Raw genomic sequence first — 22,659 nt, forward strand, 5'->3', positions numbered from 1 at the left:
GCACCGGAAGTGGCCAGGTGCACGCGCCTCTGTGCCAAATCTTTAGTTAATAGTCCTTGTGATTACGTCGTCGTCGTTATTAATTAAGCCACACAACGGTGCTTTAATGGCATTTAGTTGGGTCTAAAAAGGAATAATGTAATTTTGGAACGTAGATTTACCGTCCATTCAAGACAACTTAAGACAGTGAAACATGACAATGGCGACGTCATCGTTCTACGTTCGACGCTATCGTAGCTTTCTTCTATCGCCATGGCCAAGTATGTTATTATTAACTCTCTAGTCGTCCTTGCAATTACATCATGTACAGTATGACGTAATTCCCTTCAGTCATTAGGCTTAAATTAGTGCATGGTTCCTCATATCTAGGCCTTACAGACCCCTAAACCTGTACACGGATAAAAATACAAATATAAGGTTTTTCTTATTTATCCAATCAAAACAATATAAACTTTAACGTATTGTTTTTAGTCAAACTGTTGTAGCATTGCCAATCTTATTTTGCTTACTTGCCAATCCTGACCACCCGGGAAGCAGACACAAAAAAATCAACACAACTGAATTGAGGACCACTTTGACTGACAGACCTGCAATAAACACACCCACCACGGCCTTTTACTTTACTTGATGGCACAAGACATAACAAGACACAATGGTTGTAGGATTCAATGTGAAAACATGTTCTCCAAATTTATTACTTTACATGCTAAAACATAAAAAAATAAAGTAAAATGCATAACAAATGGATACACTATTCCTCCAATTCAGGCTAGGTCAGAGGTTGTCTGGTTTCCCAGAGTGTAAAAAAAACAACTGCAGTTTGATTCTTGGCACAACAGAAAATATACAATATGTATTAATGCTCAAGTCAGTTTTGTCAAATGTAAATTGTTCAACAAAAAGCATCCAGTATGTAATCAAAATTGGTGTTTCAATATACATAAATGTTTCATGTTGTTTTAGTAAGGAGGAAATTAATGCAGGCTTTGCAAAACAACTTGTGGTTTCGGGGAAAAAAATGTATTACTGTGTCACTGAACAGAGTAAAAAGCACCGAACATTAGAAAACAATATGATATGAAAGACATTTTTATTTCTGTTGTTAAATCCCGGGAATAGTCAACCCACAGTCCGCTCCTGACTCGGGACTGGCCTCCAGTGGAGCCAATCTGCTCTGCTCCAAAGCAATGGCTTCTGCAGAGTGTTTGCATTTCTCCGAGCCACACTGACAGGTAAAGTACTTGCTCTTAATGTCCCAAAAGCGGTCTCCATAGTCAAACCTACGGGAAAATACACATTGTTATGTAATTTATTCAAACACAAGATGCTAACATAGTGGAAACCTGTGGAATATGGTCAGTTGCACAGGTATTATTAGATGCTGAATACTTCACCATTACATAACTATTCAATACATGGTAAATACCTTAAAATGTACATTAAACCAAGCACCATTGGCCTATAGCGTAAGGTACTTTTCAGTACTTAAATTAGAAATAACTATAGTCAGAAAGGCTTGCATTTTTAAGGATAACTTTCTTCCACCAAGGGATGGAGAATACTCAATCTGATGCAAATATAAAGTTGCAGGATATAGAAGTGATGTAAAATGAATAATAAAAAGAAAAAAGCAGAAAAGTAATAGCAAAAAAAAATGGTCACGTGAAAAAAAGTCAGACCATCCATCCATCCATTTTCTGAGCCGCTTCTCCTCATAAGGGTCGCAGGCGTGCTGGAGCTTATCCCAGCTATCATCGGGCAGGAGGCGGTGTACACCCTGAACTGGTTGCCAGCCAATCGCAGGGCACATACAAACAAACAACCATTCGCACTCACATTCACACCTGCGGGCAATTTAGAGTTGTCAGCTAACAATACCATGCATGTTTTTGGGATGTGGGAGGAAACCGGAGTGCCCGGAGAAAACCCACGCAGGGACGGGGAGAACCCGCCTCCACACAGGCGGGGTCGGGGATTGAACCCCGGTCCTCAGAACTGTGAGGCAGACGCTCTAACCAGTCGCCCACCGTGCCGCCAGTCAGACCATTTAAACGTAAAATAAATATACAAGATTGGCTGGCAACCAGTTCAGGGTGTACCCCGCCTCCTGCCCGATGACAGCTGGGATAGGCTCCAGCATGCCCGCGACCCTAGTGAGGAGAAGCGGCTGAGAAAATGGATGGATGGATAGATAAATATACAAGACCAAGACTATCAAAGACTATCAAAAGGTATACAAGACTATCAAAAGGTATCCATTCATAATTTTTTTTAAATTGCATTTATTTGTCATGGATGAGCTGGATCCTATTGTTATGGTGAACTAACAGTACAGCTGTTGTATTGGATCTCATTACATATTGTCACCAGTGAGTGTGGTTGGGGATGTAATTCCTACAGTATTTCATTTATGGTTGTAACGCCTCTCCATGAAAACAGCAATGAAGACAAAGATGAGAATGTGGGTGTCATTAAGCAAATGGTGGCTGTGATGGCGACATCTCTCTCAACACAACTCACCCGAGCTCTTGGCCACTTAGGATGTCTCTGGAGCTGAAGAAGGCGATACGCGGAAATCTCAGGTCCTGGTGCAGCATGAACACACGCACTGGGATGAGGTTAGGGTCACAAAGGTGGTTGATGAAGCGGCTGATGTTGCCATAGTAACGGGCATCAATACAGTACACCTCCCCGTCCTTCGGAGAAAACAGGATGTGTTAGACATGAATTGAGCAGGATACCTTGTGTGTTAATTAGAAAGCAGTCAGAATAAATCAGCTCATTCATTATTCAACAGATCGTGGATGACAGAAAAAGATTATAATTGTAAATCACCGGTAGCAATTCAAGTGCACGTCACTGTTTTAATTATAATAACATCTTTTGTATTTTTGGTCATTATTTTATTTTTTACCTTTCAAGTTGCCTACAGCTGCAACATAAACCTAAATCTGCATAGCATGATCATCTGCAAAGATTCATGAGCTCGGTGTTAATTAAAAAATACGTTCGTTACAGGGGTTCCCTGGTTTACGACAGTTCCGTTTCTATGGTTTCGGAACACAACGAAGTCTATCATTAACCTATGCTAAAAGTCATAACTACAGTTACTATTTGCATGAAAAACACTTCTAGGCCATAAATATAAAATAAGCAAATGAAAAATAGAACCTGCAAGTTCATCAAACTCTTCTCAGTACGATGTAGTGAGGAGCAATTGACAACCATGATAATTAATATTCTGAAATGAATACCTCGCTTAGAGAGTCAATTCAAATGTTTACCTTGTTGTCCAGGTCAAAAAGGTAAGAGTCATCCTCTCTAACATCTGCTTCTGCATCTGAGATCAGCTCGCCCACATATCTGTGTGGAATGAAGATATTTCTACCTCAGGCTATCTATGGCAAAGAGACCGAAGGGAGTGGACAGTCCCCTCTTACTCGCAGATGAAGCTTCCCTGGGGAATATCCTGCAGTGCTCGAACGCCCCAGCCCATCTTCTCTGTCCTGTAGAGCTGGAGGCGAACTCTGAGGGAATGAGAGGAACATTTGGTAGGTTTAATTCAGTGGGTGGAACATGAGGCAAATACGTAAAAATGGTAAAAAATACACAAATAACATAAGCATTATCGTCAGGTTGTACACCGCTTCCTCTAAATGTAATGTTTCTGACTCTTGTACTGGATGCGTTGCTGTATTCTTCAGTGATGACTGAATTTACACTACCCTTGGGCCACATATGGTGTATTATAATGCATTACTTAGCAGTACTTATCATTAAATTGTACTTGCTTGTATAGAACTTACATATTTAGTATGGCATGCACTCTGGGAGAATTCAATTAGCATCATTTGAGGTTTAACTCACACTTCCCAATGGACCCTATAGGACTAAAATATATTTTGAAAATCATTAAAAGTCCCCTAAGACATGACCCAACATACACTTACTGGACATTTCATTGGGGACACCTGCAGTGGTTTAAATAATATAATATATTATTTAACATGTTGCCCTTCTAATTTAGCCTCATAGAAAGAAGATATTAACAATACTAAACAGAAACACCTCCCAGTATGATCCAGTGCCGTTGTAAATGACTCCAAACTACAACCACTGTAATAAATTAAATTATCCTCTGTGATACTTACAATGTCAGTTAAAAGACTTTGTAAAGGGATCGCTCTTTGATACAATGTTTGTCTATGCAAGAGAATGTGCAGGTTAATCTTGTGGCTGGTGAGTACATATGTTTAATACTTACTTGATGCCAGCCTGTACCACCCTGTTCTTGCATGTGCGGTGACAAGAACAGGCCATGTTGCACTCGAATATAAGGGGAGGTTCAATCTTGTTAAACTCTTGAAGCAACCGTTGATCCTGTTTTTTAAAAAAAAAATTCCACTAGTTTTGGACCTCAAACCATGACACATTTTGGTTTTGGTTTACCTTGTCATACCAGCAGCGGATGCTGAGCTGCCCACAGAGGCAGTTGCTAGAGGAACAGTCATCTGTGCAGCCGCAGTGCTGAGGAGAGGTGTGACAAGTGTCATCATGCAGTAACTACTTGTAAGCTTGTTTTGGAGCAGAATAGTTATCAAAAAGATTACCTGTAAATGCGTGATGTTACGGTCTATGTTCATTGCTGATGTTTCACAGTTCTCTGAAACGTATTTGTAGTCTGAAGGACAGCCTTCATCATCTACTGCATTTACACATGGAATGGGAGCGTTCTCATAGCCCTGGGCAATGTCACTGTGACAGTATAGCAATAATAAGTATGCAGGGAAGAAAAAAAAAATACAAAGCTACTGCAGATATCTTTTTTTCTAATGCACCGTGTGCATTTTGTATTCAATACAGAGCAGGGATTCAATGCGTGTACCGCAAATTGTGTATGCGTGTCCTTGGTGTGTCTGTCTGGCGTCCTGTTTCTATCGTCTGTCTCTAGGGGCACAGTGCCCTCATTTGCCATTCAAACAGCTAAGTAAACATGACAAGCAACAAGTGGACAAGAAAACCAGGATAAAGAATATGACATATACATTATTTTTCTTGTTTCCTTTGCTATTTATTTCTGGTACTTCAGTGGTGAAATGTTGAAATGAAATTGTGTTGTCTCTTGAGTTTTTGAATAGAGAGATTAGCTTATTTTCCATGGTTTACAGCCCATTTAAAATGTCATCAAGACCAACCTGCATATAATTTTTTCTGTCCTAAGCATGCGATTGGTTATTCCCCTTCGTATCTTCCTGTTGATCTGGAGTGCAACCCATACTGGTGTGTCGGGGCGTGCAAGCGTGAGAGGTGTGTCTCCTTCCCTGTTCATTGTGTCAATATCTGCACCTCTGGAGAGAAACAACCTAAGACAAAAGACACAAGGTCATGTCACTTTTATTTTAAGTCATGTCATTTGGTAATTACACAGTAATGTTGCTAAAACCTGACTGGATTGACTCACGTAACACATTCCAAGTATCCTTCTCTGGCAGCAATGTGGAGTGGCGTGTCACCATGCACGTTTACTGACGCAAGGGAACAACCAGCGTTCAACACCATCTCTGCGATATCCACATTTCCTGCATACGCTGCCCAGTGGAGACATATATTCAACTCCTAATGGGGAAAGATTAGATTTTAAGTGAAGCAATCTTTCTTCATTTATTATTGTTGGTTGTCTCTGTGACAATTGTCACAATGCTGACTACCATCTCACCAACAACTATTTACAATGTTTATTTTAAAACAGTTAACAGTAGGGCCAGATACAGGTGTATGATGCAAATCCGAAGAGTAAAACTTGAACCATGCTGTGTAAATAAAGACTTCGACACCTGCTTTTGTATCTGGAGAATTAATTATATAAAGTATTGCTAAAACAGAAAAAAAAAATACATTAGTACAGGACTATTTTATAACACGGCAAGTGCTTTCATGGAGAATTAGCAATATTTTTTAAAGCAACGTATGGAAAGTCGCCAGTGTGAGATGATATGAGATCACCTTGTCATTGATGGTGACGTCAGCTCCTCGGTTCAGCAGCACTTTGATCACCTCCACGTGTTTGTGTTCTGCAGCCCAGATGATTGGCGTCCAACCACCGTTGTCCTGAGATGCGCCATGACAATATGTCAGTGGAGTGTTTTTTATGCACAGGTGACAGCATGCATTTTAAGTAATGTAAGACTCAAGTTGTTTTGGAGGTAGAGGCAAATGAAAAGGTTACAAAAGTGATGGTAGTGGATGTCGATTTAATCTCGGCAAATGCCATTGGGTAATTTGAAAGTAGGCTATAGATTTGTTTTCTGATTGCACAATTAGTAAGTACTATGAGCATCCATGAATTTGCCTTTGATGTTCTTTAAGAAAAAGATGATGAAGTGAGAAATACAGAACTGATAAGAATGAGACAATATATGAAATTATTAAAATCGCTAATGCTTTTGTGTCATTTAAGTGTTTGGTATTTTGGAATTATTAGTTAAAGGGTGTCATTATACTTTGGATTATAATTTGCTATAATTTGATTATTTTATATTTATGGCCTGAATTGCTTTCATACAAATAATTACTTTAATTATGACTTCACTACTGCATTAGTGTAAGGTAGTGATAGACTACCATGCGCTCCAACTTGCATACATAATCGGGTTAGTTCGCCACCATAGTAACGGAACTCTGTCGTCAATCGAGAAGCCTCTGTACTGTATTTGGTGGCTCAGCACCTATCGTGCCTTTTTGTTTACCTGTGAATTTACATCCACCTGTCCTGTCTCCAGGAGTATGTTGACAATTTCTAGGTTGCCCTGTTTGGCTGCATGGTGGAGCCCAGTATATCCATCCTCTTCCTGAAAAAAAACCCCACAACATTAAATACATTGACCAAACATGCATATGTTTACTTTAGGAAGCAAAGTATGCTCACAACATTGTAGACACAGGCGCCATTCTGGATCAGGTATCGAGCCACCTGTGTGTGATTGTTGACGATGGCTTCCAGAAGAGGCGTTCTCAGGTCTTTGTCCTGAGCGTCAATTTGTGCACCGGCCTGTCGGTAAACGATCATCATTTAGTTTAATGCACAAAATGTGGAAAGGATAGATAGGTAAAATGGATACAATATATTAGATAAAATAGATGCAATGTATATAAAAAGTCTACACACTCCAGTTCAAATGAATGGCTTTTCTGATATATAAAATGTTTTTTTAAAAACGAGACCAAAATTAAAAATTTCTAAACTTTTACCACCATTATACAACTAAATAAAAAAATATTTAAATGCTTTCGAAAGGGGAATAAAAACAAACAACTGAGATAATGTGAGACAAGTGTGCACACCCTCTTGTAACTAAGCAATCACCTTTAAACTCTGGTTTAATGGGATTCAGCACACACCTGCCACCATTTAAACTGCCTTTGATTACCTCCAAATACATTTCGGATGTTGTAGTAGGTTTTTTCTGACATAGATTTTGAGAGAAGACAAAGACACTTGAAATCTCCCAAACACATGGGAAAATGTCTTATTGTCCGATGAAACCGAGATTGCACTCTTTGGTCATAATTCCAAAAGGTATGCGTGCTGCCAACAAAACACTGCTCCCCATCAAAAGAACATAATACCTACAGAACAGTGAAGCATAGTGGTGGCAGCCTCATGGTTTGAGGCCGTTTCTCTTCAACTGGAAATGGGGCCTTCGTCAAGGTGGGGAGAATTATTAACAGTTCCAATTACCAGTGAGTGTTAGCACAAAACCTTTTGGCTTCAGCTCGAAAGAAAGAATAAAACAGGTAAAGCCAACCAGAACAACTGAAATTTATTTTGGGGCTAATCAGAAACACTTAAATGGTAGCTGGTGAGGGCTGACTCCCATTTAAGATGAGTTTGAATGTGATTGGTTAATTCTGAATACAGCCACACATAAGTTATACACCAATTTGTACAGTGGTGTGTAGACTTCTTATATCCACTACAGATATATATACCTGTAGACAGACAGACATATATTTATTTATCCACAAGGGAAAATCCCTGTTCTACTAAATAAGTATTTTTGTAGATACATGAATAAATTATATTAAAATAAATAATTGTTTTTAAAACAGAGAGTAGAGACCCTGTAATAATGGCCTCACTCACCTGCAGAAGTATATAGCAGACTTCCAACAGACCTCTTTGAGCGGCAGCATGCAGAGCAGAGCGCCGGTTCTGAGAGTCAGGTTGGTATGTGGGATCAATGCCCTCCACTTGGATAAACAAATTATACAAATAACATTCACTTATATTAAGAAGTATCGAAAACCTTATACAAGTTTACTATATGTTGACAGGATATTTTCAACTGACTTAACATGAGCAGAACTCTCTGCACTTCGCCTTGTTTTGCAGCAGGGTAGAGCTGACGGGGGTGGAACCTCAGTTTCTTTCTCCTGGAGGGTGGGGAGGAGAACAAGTTTATGTATTTTAGTTTTTTTTTTTTACAATGCCAACAATAATCTCTATATAATTCTTGCTGATAGAGTAATACTGTACTTGGAGGCAAACCTTTCGGTATCCTGTGTGAGAATAGCCTTTTGTAGAGCCGCCCTACTGGGTCCTGGTGGAAGAGCACTGGGGCTAACAGGCTTCCCATTTGGCATACACACAGACGGCCCGACGCTGTCCACTCCCTCCTCAGGAGGAGGCACGGTGGTGGCGGATCCAGTTGAGGGCACAGGTTGGGCCGGTTGCTGTTGCTCCACTGTTAGTGTCGCCACTCCATGGCTGCGCATACGTGCACTGGTGAAGGCAGTTGATGGTAAGAAGTACTGTATATATGAAAAGAATTTTTTTTTCAATCAAGTAGATGACCAAAATGTAATAATTTTCCAATTTGTAGGCAATATTTTTTCAGAGGGCAGCTACAAAGAAACAACCACATGCACAGTATTTGGAATGTGGGAGGAACCTAGAGAACCTGAAGAAAACCCACACAAGAACAGTGTGAACAAACTCCAAAGAGGAAGGCTGGAGCTGGGATTCAAACCTGCCTCAGAACTATGAGAAAGACGTGCTAACCCCTAATACACAGTGCTGGCCGATACAGAAACCATCCATCCATCCATTTTCTACCGCTTCTAGGGACGCCCAGAATTCCCTCTCCACAGCCACTTTATCCAGCTCTTTCCGGGGGGATCCCGAGGCGTTCCCAGGCCAGGCGAAAGACATGCGTGTCCTGGGTCGTCCCCGGGGTCTCCTCCCGGTGGGACATGACCGGAACACCTCACCGGGGAGGCGTCCGCGAGGCATCCAAATCAGATGCCCCAGCCACCTCATCTGGCTCCTCTCGATGTGGAGGAGCAGTGACTCTACTCTGAGATCCTCCCGGATGACAGAGCTTCTCACCCCATCGCTAAGGGAGAGCCCAGACACCCTGCGGAGGAAACTCATTTCGGCCGCTTGTATCCGGGATCTTGTTCTTTCGGTCACGACCCACAGCTCGTGACCATAGGTGTAGGAACATAGATCGACCAGTAAATTGAGAGCTTCGTCTTTCGGCTTAGCTCCTCCCTTACCACAACGGACCGATACAAAGTCTGCATCACTGCAGACGCTCCACCGATCCGCCTGTCGATCTCCTGTTCCATTCTTCCCTCACTTGTGAACAAGACCCCAAGATACTTGAACTCCTCCACTTGGGGCAGGATCTCATCTCTGACCTGGAGAGGGCACGCCACCCTTTTCAGACTGAGGACCATGGTCTCAAATTTGGAGGTGCTGATTCTCTTTTCACACTCTGCTAGGAACGGTCCGACTTACTGCCGGATATGCGGACCAAACTCTGACGCCGGTCGTACAGGGACCGAACAGCCCGTATCAGGGGGTTCGGTACCCCATTCTCCCGAAGCACCCCCCGCAGGACTCCTCGAGGCACACGGTCGACTCCCCGAGGGACACGGTCGAAGTCCAGAAAACACATGTAGACTGGATGGGCGAACTCCCATGCACCCTCGAGGACCCTGCCGAGGGTGTAGAGCTGGTCCACTGTTCCACGGCCAGGACAAAAAACACACTGCTCCTCCTGAATCTGAGATTGGACTTCCCGACGGACCCTCCTCTCCAGCAACCCTGAATAGACCTTACCAGGGAAGCTGAGGAGTGTGATCCCCCTGTAGTTGGAACACACCCTCCGGTCCCCCTTCTTAAAAAGTGGGACCACCACCCCAGTCTGCCAATCCAGAGGCACTGTCCCCGATATCCACGCGAGGTTGCAGACGCGTGTCAACCAGGACAGCCCCACAACATCCAGAGCCTTTAGGAACTCCGGGCGAATCTCATCCTTGCCACCGAGGAGCTTTTTAACCACCTCGGTGACCTCAACCCCAGAGATAGGAGGGCCCGCCTCAGCGAACCCAGACTCTGCTTCCTCATGGGAAGGCGTGTCGGTGGAATTAAGGAGGTCTTCAAAGTATTCTTCCCACCGACTCACAATGTCCCGAGTCGAGGTCAGCAGCGCCCCATCCCCACTATACACAGTGTTGGTGCTGCACTGCTTTCCTCTCCTGAGACACCAGATGGTGGACCAGAATTTCCTCGAAGCCGTCCGGAAGTCTTTCTCCGTGGCCTCACCGAACTCCTCCCATACCGAGTTTTTGCTTCTACTTGCCAGTGAGTTAAATTTAATACCCTTTAAAACCTTATCAATATTTTGTAAAACCAACACAACATTGATTTGAATGTTGACAATAAAGATCGTATTGCTATTGGGAAAGCAGACAATTTATTTGATACCCATAAAGTTGTACTCATTACTGCATCTCTGGAAATGTATACCTTTAATACATTTTAATGGCCTTGTTTTTTTCCTTTGCATTCATTACCTTTTGCTATTTTAAAAACCCCACAGACACCTAGCATAGAGTATAATCAGATTCCAATAATACAGGTCGTAGTAGTGTTTAATAATAAAAACATTCTACACCTAATGCCTTATCTTAAATTGTTGACTAATGTTGCAAATGTTGTTTATTATTATTGGTCTAGCTACTCAACATTACAAAACAATTATCACCCACATCTGGACTTACCAGGCATTGGGTATAGGATAGCCTACTTACATTATTATTGTGGTTGTTGTTTCTTTTTTTTTTTTGTTCCCTCATATTTTTTCTTCATTTAATTGAAATCACCTGCTCGGTCACAGACAATGGTCTGATCAGCGCAACAGGCACAGCTACAGCTACCAGTTCCTCTTTAGGGCCCTGGCGAGGAAGTGAGAGTCTTATGGGGTGTTGAATTTACAATGAAAGTCAGAACTCTGAGCTTGAGACAACGTAACCCCAAAGTTGAGCGCTCCCAGCTCTTCTCAGCTGAAACTAAATATCGCTGGTGTCGGGCAGAAACCATGTATCTCCAAAACTATCAATTTTCAGTAAACCAAAAAAACAGCATGTTTGTTGAGCCGTTGCATCATCAAAAAGAGCTGATCATTTTCAACACTATATTGGTCACTAATTTGTAAAAAAAATAACATACCAACGTGGGGACTGACCAATAGTATTGATTTGTGAAAAAATATTAAACTGACCAAATTTAGACAAAGTTTTGGCCCAACGCCAGCGATAGCTTACTGTTTATGTGAGTAGCAGATAGCATGAAATCAGTCATGCCGATGACATTCATCAGACTTTTCGAGTTGGTGAACCGACTTCAAAGGTAGGGGGATCTGATTAAAATTCTGACTCTGAGCTCAGCAATTATGACATTGTAAAATTTGAACACACCATTAGCACACAAACAACAGGCTTTCAATGCGCACTCCAAAGTACCAGTAAATTAGTGTAACTACTAACAAAAACTTACTCCACTGATTTTAAACAAACTGCTTTTTTGATATCATTCTTTCACTTTACCTCACAACAACATGATTTTATTCTTATTAGTGGGACTTTATTCCTGGAAATAATCTATGCAACTTTTTATCTCGAATATGTGACTTTTTCTTTTCTATTTTACTGTGGATCTAATAGTTCTTCGTTGTTATAAACAGACATGTCATCATGTTCTAAAAAAATAACTGTTACCGCACAGAAAATCTTGAAGGGCCGACAATTATGCATTCAAGCTAGGTTAACCTTAGCCAAACCAGTGAGCCTATTCATGGTATCTTACCTGACGGGCCTTTCAGGCATCTTCCCGTCTTTCATCCCTCCAGTGGAGGCAGTGAGAGAGGGCGCCGTAGGGACAGACGGCGGAAGAGACGGTGTTGTGGTGGAGGATGCTGACATGGTGACGACCATGGTTGCGGAAGCTGTTGCTGAGCTGAATGAAGGGATGGTGACCTCTTGAGCCTCAGTGGCATCCTCACCACAGTGGGGACAGAAAAGCATTCCACCATTTGTCCTGCTCCGCCCACCACTGAGTACTGTCACACACCCTCGATGGAAGCGGTGGGCGATGCGCTGGTCCGGACAGCACTCGAGGAATGTTCCCTTGAAGAAGAAAATAGGTGTGAACATGTACAAATAAATAAACGTGATTTAAGGATAAAAGCAGGTGGCGACTTACTGCTATGCAAAAGAAGCCACAACCAGGGCAGCAGTGGTGTTTCACCATGTGTGAGCGATGGGTGTCACAAAGCACCATAAGTGGCACCCGGCTAGAGGGCCGCATGGTCTCTCCTTTGGTCGTCACATTGGTGCAAGCCCTCAGCTGCCAGATTAAACAAAAGAAAGACAGTTAGAAAGCTAGCTAAGTGAAAATACAGTGAGTTACAGAAAACGGGTTAGGCTATGTTCCCAGCCACCATGGCAGCCCCACTTCAGGCCCCTGTGGGCAAAATGGGATGGTTGTGAGACAACGTGGGGGAACGGGATGTGCAAATGTGACAGGCCATGATTGCCCAGCCAGATTTTCTCTGAATGCTTCAGCATAGCGAGAGATTTTGGAGAGTCAAGCAGTTTAGGATTACCCCTTCTTGTTCCAACATGTCTGTGCACCAGTGCATAAAGCAAGGTCCATAAAGACATGGATGAGAGAATTTGGGTATGGATGAACCTGACCTCAACCCGATAGAACACCTTTGGGTTAATTTCGAGTGGACACTGATCCAGGCCTTCTTGTCCAACATCAGTGTGTGACCTCACAAATATGCTCCTGGAAGAATGGGCAAAAATACCCATAAACTCACTCCTAAACCTTGTTGAAAGCCTTCCCACAAGAGTTGAAGCTGTTACAGCTACAAAGGGTAGGCCAACATCATATTAAACCATATGGATTTAGAATGGCAGATCACTTAAAATCATCTGACTCAAGGCAGGTGAGCGAATACTTTTGTCAATGTAGTGTATGTACATACAAGTCCCATACAAATTGCTCAACAAACAACATTTTACTGTGCCAACATAAACACAAGGAGGAGGTCGTTCTCATGTTCATCCTGGACATGTAAATAATTGAATCATTGAATACCACAAAAAGGTTGACACAAACCTCTCCATTGCTGCTCTCAGTGGCCATACACTGTCTGCTGACACGGTGGTTGATGCTGTCAACACATGGTGCCTCCATTCTGCAGCTGCAAAGGGGAAGCTCCTCCAGCCGCTCTGTGTCCCCTCCATCGCTTCCCTCTGCAACAGACAAAGACATAATCATACATTACGTTTACTCAAAGCCTTAACCATTGTATTATTATTAATTAATTCATAATTCCGCACGTAGATGAAACAAGGTCTGACCGATTCCAAAATGATTAAAAGTTCAATTTTGCTTCACATCTTGAACTTGATCATGTGACAAATCACAGCATTTTGAGTAAGTTTCATCTCAGGAACCTTGTCTAATAAGATTCAATTTGGAATGCAAGAATTCTACATATGTGTCAGCAGTCTAAAGTCCCATTATTTCCAATTATAATGGGACTTTATAATTGATTACCAGTTCTGCATCACTGACACCGTACTCCCCCCCCCACCCCCAATAGTTTTGACTATCTTTGTGCTGAATCTCCCTTTTGTAAACCAACCACTCAGCTCAGCTTTTGCTATGCTTTGTAGCTATAGCTACAACGATACTTGCTGTATGTATAGCAAATTCAGCGTGTGTGTGTAATATTAATTCGAGAGGTACAGCCAAATAAAATAGAATATCATGGAAAACTTAATTGTTTTAAAATTGTTTTTATTTTAAAAAGTGTTTATTAATTATATAGATTTACAACACGGCGGCACGGTGGCCGACTGGTTAGCGCGTCAGCCTCACAGTTCTGAGTAGAAATATCTAAATAAATATCTGTGTTGTAAATCCATCCATCCATTCATCCATTTTCTGAGCCGCTTTTCCTCACTAGGGTCGCAGGCGTGCTGGAGCCTATCCCAGCTGTCATCGGGCAGGAGGCGGGGTACACCCTGAACTGGTTGCCAGCCAATCGCAGGGCACATAGAAACAAACAACCATTCGCACTCACAGTCATGCCTACGGGCAATTTAGAGTCTCCAATTTATGCATGTTTTTGGGATGTCGGAGGAAACCGGAGTGCCCGGAGAAAACCCACGCAGGCACAGGGAGAACATGCAAACTCCACACAGGCGGGGCCCAGGATTGAACCCGGGTCCTCAGAACTGTGAGGCTGACGCTCTAACCAGTCGGCCACCGTGCCACCTAGATATTTCTATTTCTCATGAAAACTAACATTCACCTTCTCAAGATAATAGAATAGTACATAAGAAACAATGATATTTATTTTTACTATAGAACATAAGTAGGAAATGGTGCTCTGGGTACGTTTTTTCCTATGTGTTTAATCATCTATTTTCTATACCACCTCTCCTCAACCGGGTGAGCTTAAGCCTATCCCAGCTCACTTCGGACGAGAGGCAGGGTACACCCTGGACTGGTTGCCAGCCAATTGGAGAGTCTTCTGTTAAATTAACATGCATATTTTGGAAAGTGGGAGGAAGCCAGAGTACCCAGAAAAAAATCCACACAAGCAAAGGAAGGACATGGAAACTCCACACAGAAAAGCCTAAGGCAAGAACCCAAAACCTCTAAACTGTGAAGGCCCATTTTACACTCCACTTGCTCAGTGTGAGAGAACGACGATGGCAATGGTGGTGAAGCCATCCCATATTTGGAAATGGTGATGTAACAGCCTAGAGGGAAGTCAGGAGGCTTTCCCCACTCAGTGGACCACACTTATATTTTGTTATTGTTGTAAAAGAAAGAACAAAAGCCTTAACTACTTATTTTAAGGAGAAGGTGACGCAGCAGCAAAAATAAATAAAATAAAATAAAAAAAGCCTCCCGCAGAGACGTCTTGGTATATAATTTTTCTATTGACCCAAAGTTCGGGATAGTGGGACACCGTAATTATTATGCCTTCCTCCATTTCTCCCTTGCCGTTTACATTGCAAGTCCGCCAAAATAGCACTCAGAAATCACTCCGCCAGCCCCGCTCACATTGGAGGAGCTTTTTGACGTCACCGCGTCAACGCTCACGATAAGAGAATTTTTCTATCTGATGATGCGACACTGAGTATCAGACGCACTCTCCATTGACGCAACGCTCGGCGTCATGTCAAAACCCGCTTTACACTCAACACACACACACACACACACACACACACACACACACACACAGTGAATGGGAAAGTCGAGGGCATCAGATGCTTCGCCAAGTGCAGTTTGAAAAGGCCTTGAGGCAGCTATACCTGCCATTGGTCACCGTGCTGCCAGTGTGTTTAATAAAACTGTGTAATACTTGAATTTCACCTTTTCAGGTGAACCACTGAAATACTTTTCCATTATATTCTAATTTACTGTGATCCACCTGTATAATTAATTAAAGATAATTATTTGTATATATATATATTACTATATTATCATTATATATTTTTTATAATAAATAAATAAAAAATACTTAAATTAAAATTTCCAGGTGCAAACAATAATTGTACAACACAATAATCTAAAAACCCAATTCCAATGAAGTTGGGACGTTGTGTTGAATATAAATAAAAACAGAATACAATTTGAAATGTGGACTCGTCGGACCACAGAACACTTTTCCACTTTGCATCAGCACATCTTCGATGAGCTCGGGCCCAGAGAAGCCGGCGGCGTTTCTGGTTGTTGTTGATAAATGGCTTTTGCTTTGCATAGTAAAGTTTCAAGTTGCACTTACGGATGTAGCGCCGAACTGTATTTACTGACAATGGTTTTCTGAAGTGTTCCTGAGCCCACGTGGTGACATCCTTTAAACATTGATGTCGGTTTTTGATGCAGTGCCGCCTGAGGGATCGAAGGTCACGGGCATTCAATGTTGGTTTTCGGCCTTGCCGCTCACATGCAGTGATTTCTCCCGATTCTCTGAACCTTTTGATGATATTATGGACCGTAGATGATGAAATCCCTAAATTCCTTGCAATTGTACGTTGAGGAACATTGTCCATAAACTGTTCGACTATTTTCTCACGCACTTGTTCAAAAAGAGGTGAACCTCGCCCCATCTTTACTTGTGAAAGACTGAGCAATGCAGGGAAGCTCCTTTTATACCCAATTATGGCACCCACCTGTTCCCAATTAGCTTGTTCACCTGTGGGATGTTCCAAACAGGTGCATTCCTCAACTTTCTCAGTCTTTTTTGCCATCTGTCCCAGCTTTTTTGGAACATGTTGCAGCCATAACATTCTAAGTTAATGATTATTTGCGAAAAACAATCAAGTTTATCAGTTTGAACATTAAATATCTTGTCTTTGTAGTGTATTCAATTAAATATAGGTCGAACATGCTTTGCAAATCATTGTAGTCTGTTTTTATTTATGTTTAACACAACGTCCCAACTTCATTGGAATTGGGTTTGTATAAGAATGAATGGAGGTCTGAGTGTAATACTCGAGTTAGCTAAAAATGAAAATTATCATTTAAAATTTCTGACCGACATAAATTTAAGAGACTTTTTGTCAACCATCATTTCAAACCCAAATTAGACTATCGGTATCTGTGACTTCAGTTGTGATGTTCAATATTGTTTCTTATCATATTTTATTTCGCTTTCTAAGATGTTTCATGTTATCATGAATAAGGAGAAAACTACAGAGATGTGAAATGCTTCTAACAGCGTAGAATCCCATAACACAAGACATGACAACTAGAGCTGGGTATTGTTAAGAACCTCACGATTCACTTTCGATTCTTTAGGTTCTAAATCCATTCGATTTTGATTCTTAAGGTTGTAATTCCATTTGATATTGACTTAAACGTTTTGATGTCAATTCAGTAAGACGTACCAATACACATATAGAGTACCTGTTTACAGTTTTTAAAAGATTTATTTTCACTCCCGCGACCCTAGTGAGGATAAGCAGCTCAGAAAATGGATGGATGGATGTGCCCTGCGATTGGCAGGTGACTAGTTCACCCCACCTCTCGCCGGAAGATAGCTGGGATAGGATCAAGCACGCCCGCGACCCTAGTGAGGATAAGCAGTACAGAAAATTAATGGATGGAATAGTACCGTTGCTGCTTGCGTTGGTCACTATTTTGTTGTTGTTTGGTCAAACGCTGTCTCAACGTGACTCACATACAAGGCGCCCCCCACTGGTGAGGAGTTAAATAAATTCAGAGCATTTGCTGAATCGATATAGAATTTGTGGGAGAGAAGTGTGGTGCATCAATTAATCAATATTTTTACCCACCTCTAATGACAACTACAAACCTACCATGATGAGGTGACAGTGTCAGGCTGTCAGCAGCAGCGATATTCAGCGCATCTAAAGGAACTTCTGTGTACTCAGCGGACATTCCAGCTGAAACCAATAAAAAAGAGACATCACAATGAGGCTGTTGTTCATGTGATATTCTTGGGAGACATCACAACACACTTAAAAACAGGTCAGGTCCCAATTGTAAGGTTGCTATAGCCTGAAACAAATGTTTTTAATGATCCTCACATAATTGCTTGTGTAAACAAAACAAAAACAAAAATCATAGAAAGTTTTGGTATTGAGTTAGGCATCAGTTACTGCAATGTTTATGAAGAGACTACTATCAAATTAAAACATAATTTTGTCATTAAGGAAACATTTTACTGTTGATCAGTGTTAATGTATTGATATAAGGAACAGATCTAATTTCAAGAAGAGTGTTTTTACAGTGATCAGTGTATTAGACAATGCTTAGGTCACTCACCTCCGACTGTCTCCAACACATCAGCGCTGATTCTATCTTTTGCCTGATCTGCCTGTTTCCATGGAAACTCTCGAGACTTGCTCTGAATTAGTGTGTCTCTCTGTGCTTCAGAATCTGATCCCTGAGAAGAATGTTAAATATGATTAGACAGTTGCAATGTATGTCATGTACGTTCTCATCAGCATTCTCAAAATTTAATTTTTAAATCCTAAACTACAAAGTCTGGCTCGTGACATTTAAAAAAAAAAAAAAAGTCATGCCTGAAAGTAGACACCAGAATTTGATCAAATTTGGTCGAGACAGAATTGTGAACAAGACAAAGCCTATAGCCCCAGAACTATACAAGAGTAGTATCTTATATCGGTTTAAAATAGAAGTGTCAGTGATGTCTTGCACAATTTGTATTTATTGTCTAAGGTATTTAGTTTTCAAGTGTACCAACAGTTAAGGAAGAGTAATAAGTTAATACCAAGGAGAACAAAAGTCACTCACATGATTTGACATGATCGCTGATCCCTCTGTGTCTTCAACATGCCGCCTTGCTGCTCCGTCAGCATCTTCAAACTATAAACCGAAAGCAATCAATGATTATCACATAATTAGATGCACGAATCATTCATCAAAGAAAAATACTACCACAAGGTGATAGTATTTTTTTTTTCATACTTGCATATGTGTTGGTACCATAAAGATAAACATGACAGTTACTTACTTATCTTTCATTTTACCATGAAAATTAAATTATAGAAGAACACAGCATCATTGATCCATTTTTTTTTTTTTTTAATAGACTTTGGACGAAAGGTGGGTAAACCAAGGACAATTCGCGAACTATTCACACTTTTGAAATGTCAGAGGAGACAGAACACCACTGAAGTCAGGCACAATTTTTGTGTTTCGCTTTCCATCTTCAACTTACCGCTTTTTGCATGTTGTCAGAAAAGCTCTCCCACTTCTCAGGAGAGCTGGCAGATAAATTGCCAAGTTTTCTCTTTTTTGCAACTGTCAAGAAAGTGACATAACTTTCATTATTATTATTATGTCATAATGACATAGCAATACAAACACAGGTTTAATTTTTAAAGGGGCTATATACTAGTTGCTCTCCGGTTGCTTGTGTGCAGTGACTGTGCCAGCTGCTACAAGTGTGGTTTAGGGTGATTTCTTTAACACTGACAAGCCAATACAGAGATGGGCATTCATGAATTTTAATCCCTGACACAGTGAAATACAACGGAACCTCTAGATTCAAAGGTTCCTGAGGTTGTACTGTTTTAGATTGCTATGAAAAAGGTGGTGCACACGTCGAGGTGTAACACTGACTTATGGATGAACATTCCAAATCAAAGATGGTACCACACATATTCTCAGTTAATGTAGGTTTTAGCCCGTGAATTTCATCCACTTTATGTTTCAATTACATTTTCAGTAAACAATACAAAATCATGAGTGACTTTTAAAACACCCTGGCCTGTATATATTTTTTTTTTGGGGTATTGTTTGTGTGTGACAGCAGCCTCTTGAAAAAGTAATTTCGGTCCTCTGAATGTTTCACATATATTGAGGACGGACAATACCACACCATACCATTCCATTTTCAGGCTCGAAAGTTGTAAAATTGTCAGAATTGGAATCAGTGTTGTAAGAAAAAAATTTACATGCATGTTTATCTTTTTTGTGAAGCCACTGCAATATGGTACCAGTGATGGCAAAGAGGATAAGTCTGAAGATGACAGTAGAAAACAAAGTAAGAATGGATGGTATGTTGCGTATGAGTAGTTCCATTGTTTCCTATGGGGGAAAAACATTCTAAATTTAACTAGTCTACAAAGGGGTAGTCTATCCGTCAAGACTACACTGATCAATACTTTGCCACTTATGAAACATGAACCATTGCATTAATTTGATTTCTCAAAATACATATGATGTTTTATTAATATCAATATGAATGGGCATAATAGTTGGCCCTTTGAGAACAAATGACACTATACATTGTATGGGAGATAAATACCTCAAAGTAATCTCAATACAGAATAACCTATAGATAATTATTTCACAATGATTAAAGACACAGACCAGTTTCGGTGTCAGAGGATGACCCAGATGGAGTCACAGGTGCAGCAGGTGTGTCAGTGTGACTTCTCTGTATAATAAAAGTAGTTAGTGGCAAAAACACTAATAAAATATAACAATAATATTCCACAAATGTAATATATTTGTTTTAATATTGGCTATAATCAAAAAGACATCTTTCAAGTGTATAACTCAGTTACATAGTTGTCAAATATTTGATAACCAACATACAGGCGGTCCTTGGGTTACAACGGTCTCAATAGACGACAATTCAAGGTGACAAACGGCATGCAATTAACTACTTTGCGCTGCGGCGTATGAATACGTTGTCACGCGGCACAAGGTGTGTTCAGTTACCACCGTACTTAGATTTTCATTGGATTGATTTCTTTATGGCCTAAAAGTGGTTTCAATCAAATATATACTGTAATTATGACTCTACATCTGTTTTAGCGTAGGTTACTGATAAGAGATTATGCCACGTTCCGACTTACGTACAAAATTGGATCCACCACCTTCGAAAGAACAGAACTCTGTCGTAAACCGAAGACCACTCTTTATTTCCTATAACACTTAATGTACTGAAAACAGATTTACCTGCATTGGTGGTAGCCGGGTCATTGTTTTACGTGCCCGATGGATTTTGGGTGGATCCGATAAGACAGAGGGAGAGGAGGAAGATGGAGGTGGAGATGGCAGGACAGGTTTACTACTAACAGGCCCAGAAACACTCATCTTTGCTCGGCCTGGGGACAGCGTCAAAGATGTAGAAGCAGAGGAAGACAACAAGGAGGTCACTGGTACGGCTTTGACTCCATATCCTGTAAGGGAGAGGTCAAAGTTAGTACAAAGGGATGTAAATAAAGGACATTTTGGACATGCAGAAGCAATATATCACCGGCAGCTGGTTTGTTAAGTGGGGAGGGGGCTCCATCCTCCCCATCTTTGGGTGCATCCCTTCCAAGCTGCTGAGAACTCAACACCTGAGTTACCCCACCCGCTGGCTCCGTTTTTCTGTCAGAAGTATCCATGGCGACGTCTGTATTATCTGAATGGAAAAGGTCATTTATTGAAACAAATACAGTATGTATCCACCTCTTGCACACACTGAGAAAATGAACTAAACCGGAGACATACCGTGCTTGATGTGACTTTCCCCAGCAATAGACTCTGAGACATTTCCTTCTAGAGACTCCTGGGAAATAAAACAATACACAAGCCATGAATTTATATATTCATCTATGTTTGATATTGGGGAATAATATGGGGAAATATCAGGGTTTTTTTCTTTTTCTTTAATGGTGTTCTAAAAGTTATAGGTCACATTAATGGTGGAAAACGTTTTGAAATGATTTATCTTGGTCTATTTTTTTTAATCACAAAAACCTAGCATTTGATCAGGGTTATGGAGTATTTTCATATCCACTGTACCAAAAGGATATCATGCTTTATATTTTTGAATACCTCCTATTTGTGTATTTCGTCTTTAACCAGCTACAGGATTTACACAGTACTATAAACTATTCATAAATCGTGCATATTATACAGTAGTTATTCTTCATATGTAAGGCCCTAAGGTGTTTACATGCACTTGCTACATACATAGACATCATCCCGTTATTATAAGCAAAATGAAGATGCCATATCACCGCAGCGACCAACAAAAGTTCAGTAATTAAAAGTGCAAAAATATAATTGCGTTGACTTCTCCATCCATCCATCCATTTACTATGCCGCTTATCCTCACAAGGGTCGCGGGAGCGTTGACTTCTCTTAGTTTCTATTTCAACCAATGACTGGCCGGCTTAGTGTTTACGTCAAATGCCGCCATCGGTAAAGCAGCACATTCATCACAATTGAGCAAAACAAAAGGACTTGAGCAATAGTGCACAAAAGCAACATAGTTAAGATGAAAACATGAATAGAAAACATTGTAAAATACACAATTAGGCCACGTTTGCCTTGGATTGTGTGTTTCAACCAGCTCAAAAGACTTGGCAATTTAAAACCAATGCAACAGATTTGCTTGAATTAAATCATTACGTGACAGGTAATGGAAGAAGTAGACGATCGAGACAGTACGACAAAAACCATCATTGATGAACGGAAACATACATTGCAGTGCAGTTATCTTAAATACAGCATTGTTACAAGCTAACAATCACAATTGCTAGCAATTTAGCACAACTTGAAAGCAAACAGCTCCTGTAAATTTGTAACCGACACATAAAACGCTGCCATATTCTGACACCACTACACTTTTCGCCTCATGTTTCGCTACGCGTGACAGTACGTTTTCAAATTTATGAATGTTATATGCAGGCGTAATGTGTGTTTTTTACGACCTTTGTCGCTGGCTCAGATGCCGACATGTTTCCAAGGAGCGTCGACAAACGAGAACGTGAACACATACGTGT

The 22,659-nt window shown here is 40.9% G+C and overlaps 1 protein-coding gene across 1 annotated transcript; it reads right to left on the minus strand.

Moving 5' to 3' along the window:
- Nucleotides 1–656: 656 nt before the first annotated feature.
- ehmt2 (euchromatic histone-lysine N-methyltransferase 2) lies at nucleotides 657–22,648 on the minus strand. The gene is made up of 27 exons (XM_061665007.1): nucleotides 22,588–22,648; nucleotides 21,380–21,437; nucleotides 21,141–21,290; nucleotides 20,840–21,063; nucleotides 20,246–20,312; nucleotides 19,089–19,171; nucleotides 18,662–18,733; nucleotides 18,170–18,290; nucleotides 17,701–17,787; nucleotides 13,475–13,611; nucleotides 12,551–12,694; nucleotides 12,155–12,474; nucleotides 8,549–8,782; nucleotides 8,351–8,433; nucleotides 8,144–8,250; nucleotides 6,926–7,048; nucleotides 6,747–6,848; nucleotides 6,004–6,108; nucleotides 5,462–5,616; nucleotides 5,196–5,363; nucleotides 4,611–4,755; nucleotides 4,450–4,527; nucleotides 4,265–4,380; nucleotides 3,441–3,527; nucleotides 3,285–3,363; nucleotides 2,521–2,696; nucleotides 657–1,280 (listed from the first exon to the last, which is right to left on the minus strand). The coding sequence occupies exons 1-27, from the start codon at nucleotides 22,612–22,614 to the stop codon at nucleotides 1,103–1,105; spliced, it is 3,426 nt and encodes a 1,141-aa protein (XP_061520991.1). The 5' UTR covers nucleotides 22,615–22,648; the 3' UTR covers nucleotides 657–1,102.
- Between the last annotated feature and the right edge of the window lie 11 nt (nucleotides 22,649–22,659).

Source organism: Phycodurus eques, chromosome 20, assembly GCF_024500275.1.
Source record: "Phycodurus eques isolate BA_2022a chromosome 20, UOR_Pequ_1.1, whole genome shotgun sequence".
Classification (NCBI taxonomy): Eukaryota; Metazoa; Chordata; class Actinopteri; order Syngnathiformes; family Syngnathidae; genus Phycodurus; species Phycodurus eques.